Source organism: Coffea arabica, chromosome 8e, assembly GCF_036785885.1.
Source record: "Coffea arabica cultivar ET-39 chromosome 8e, Coffea Arabica ET-39 HiFi, whole genome shotgun sequence".
Classification (NCBI taxonomy): Eukaryota; Viridiplantae; Streptophyta; class Magnoliopsida; order Gentianales; family Rubiaceae; genus Coffea; species Coffea arabica.
The window spans coordinates 7,906,017-7,908,571 of NC_092324.1; the positions used below are offsets into that span (position 1 = coordinate 7,906,017).

Sequence of the window (2,555 nt, forward strand, 5' to 3'; positions counted from 1 at the left end):
CTTGTATTAGATGCCAATACATATGAATGTGAATAATTCATAGTATGAGAATTACAATTTCTGAGATATTATAAATAACATTTAAGAATATTCTCAAAATGCTTCAGTTTGATCGTAGGTGAAATTTTTTTGTTGCTAAGTGTCTCTTTTTCTTTGCTACTTATTGGTAGGGAAACTAAGACCGTATTTGATAACCTAATTCAGTATTTAAATTTAATGGATTCAGATCCTAACATATTTAGACTGTTTGATAACTAAAAATTGAATATCTGAATTAATTAAGTGGCATTGAATTTTCTAGGCAAAACTCGCTCCCAAGATTAAGTAATAAGTTATTCACTTATAATTGAATGTAACATGTATTCAAATGTATTAGATTTAATACTTTTTTTTTGAAATAATAGTATATTCAAAATTTAGCTAAAATTGTATACAAGATCAGAAGTTTATGATTCTTAAAATGGCCCAGTAGCTACAAAGCCTCTCTTGCCACTGATAGTTTCAGACAAAAAAAAAAAAAAGATCAAGATCCACATTAAGGAAATATAAAATCCTCAAAAGTTTACATTGAACACTATAACTACAGAAGAAATTAGTACTATATAAAAAAGGGCAAATTATCCAATTGGCCCTTTAACTCTTTGTCTAGGTAAAATTAAGCCCCTCATCTATTTTTTGCTGACTTTAAGCCCTCGAACTTGTAAAATGGGAAATCCGTGGCCCTTTTAGCCAGTTTCTCCGGTTTTGCAACCGGATGACCAATTCACACGAACGTCATGTGCTTCTTTCGAGGGCATTTTTGTCCTCATATTCTAAGCAAAAAGGGCACACATAGTCCACATTTCTATTTGATTTCCCTCACCTCCCTTACTCTTCCCTGCGCAACCCCCACGCAATCCCATGGCCGTCTCTGTCACATTCTCGGGGATTGCTTCCAAATTCTGCACATCTAACAAAACCTCCCAGTCCAAATTCCTAGATACATCTGCACTCTCCTCCCGGGCCATCACCGGCATGTCATCATCATCCAGAAACATGCTCAGAACCTCTCTCTCATCAACTCCTTCATCCACTTCCTCCCACTCAAAATCCTCATTAACTTCTCTATGATCCTCAATCTGAAAAGAATCCCAACAGAGCCTAAGGCTTGGATCATCATCACCCTCACTTATATCATCATCGTCAGCACTAAAATCAATCTCAACGTCATGGTTTATATCAGAATCCGATTCAGACCCGATATCCACGACTCGCAACCCGGTTACAAAATGGTCCCCACCCTCAAAATTTTCAGCTACGAACCCTGAATTTTCCACATTTGCCGAAGTGGGCTCTCCGAGAAACCCTAGATTCAGATCAAGATCCAAATGGGTCGGCTCCATTCCGTCGTTTCCTTCATGAATCCCGAAATTCGGGTCAGCATCGGAAATCTCCGGGTCAATCACCACACAGGTTGTGGAGGACAATTGGGACTGCTCAACTCGTTGGTGCAGGAGGTCCATAACGAAATTCACCTGATTCTCGGGGTCGAAAAGATCAGCGCTGGTGACAACCGATTCGGGCTCCGACACGATGTCGCTGGGGGGATCAACCAATAGCATCGAAATCGGAAGACCAGTAGGGATCGAGATGATGGCGGTGGGGATGGGTTTGATGATGAGAAAAATCTACTTCTTCAATGACGTCGTCTAGGCCGTCATCGTCCTGGTGGAGTCTGAGTAGTTGAAGCAACGTCGTCTCAGCCATTCTGTTTCAGCGGGGTGGGGAGAGTAGGAGGAATAAAAGTGAGAAAGGAAACACCTTTTTTTCGAAAATTATTTTTTATCTAAAAATTCCCATCTTTTTGCGTTTTCTTTTGTTTGATATTCTACGGCATGGGGCAAGGGGGTAGGTGATCAGCAATTTCCCCTTTTATTTTCTCTCTTTTTTTGACTAAAAATGAGCACTTTTCCAGCTTCATTCAGTGGATTATGTGTGCCCTTTTTGCTTAGAATATGAGGACAAAAATGCCCTTGAAAGAAGCACATGGCGTTCGTGTGAATTGGTCATCCGGTTGCAAAACCGGAGAAACTGGCTAAAAGGGCCACGGATTTCCCATTTTACAAGTTCGAGGGCTTAAAGTCAGCAAAAAATAGATGAGGGGCTTAATTTTACCTAGACAAAGAGTTAAAGGGCCAATTGGATAATTTGCCCTATAAAAAAAGACTAGTATAGTCTCCAAAAAAACTAGAAAAGTAATACAAAGATACTCGAAATTGGACTTTAGCTATTACAAGAGGCCTTCTTAGCCCCTAACCCCTTTGTTCCCACCCCCACTTCTGAGGTTTCCCAAGGAAGAAGCGTGGAGGACAATAAGCATAACCACATAGAATTTATAGAGAAGTTCATAAACAACAAGGTTGTCTTGATCAAGCCATTTTATTTCAATGAAACAACAAGTAACCGAAACTAGAACAACAATTTGGCTAATGAATAGAGTCAAATCAATTGTGTGAGCGAAAAGTAATCAAAAAGTGACGGAAGAAGGAAGAGGGAGAAAACCAGAAAGGAAAGAA

General features: G+C 39.6%; 1 protein-coding gene across 1 annotated transcript; it reads right to left on the minus strand.

The window, feature by feature from the left end:
• Positions 1 to 812: 812 nt before the first annotated feature.
• LOC140012643 (uncharacterized) lies at positions 813 to 1,601 on the minus strand. The gene has a single exon (XM_072060919.1). The coding sequence runs from the start codon at positions 1,599 to 1,601 to the stop codon at positions 813 to 815; it is 789 nt and encodes a 262-aa protein (XP_071917020.1).
• Between the last annotated feature and the right edge of the window lie 954 nt (positions 1,602 to 2,555).

Excerpts from the sequence above, each read along its gene's own strand:
- LOC140012643 (XM_072060919.1), bottom strand. The coding sequence starts at position 1,601 with ATGCTATTGGTTGATCCCCCCAGCGACATCGTGTCGGAGCCCGAATCG.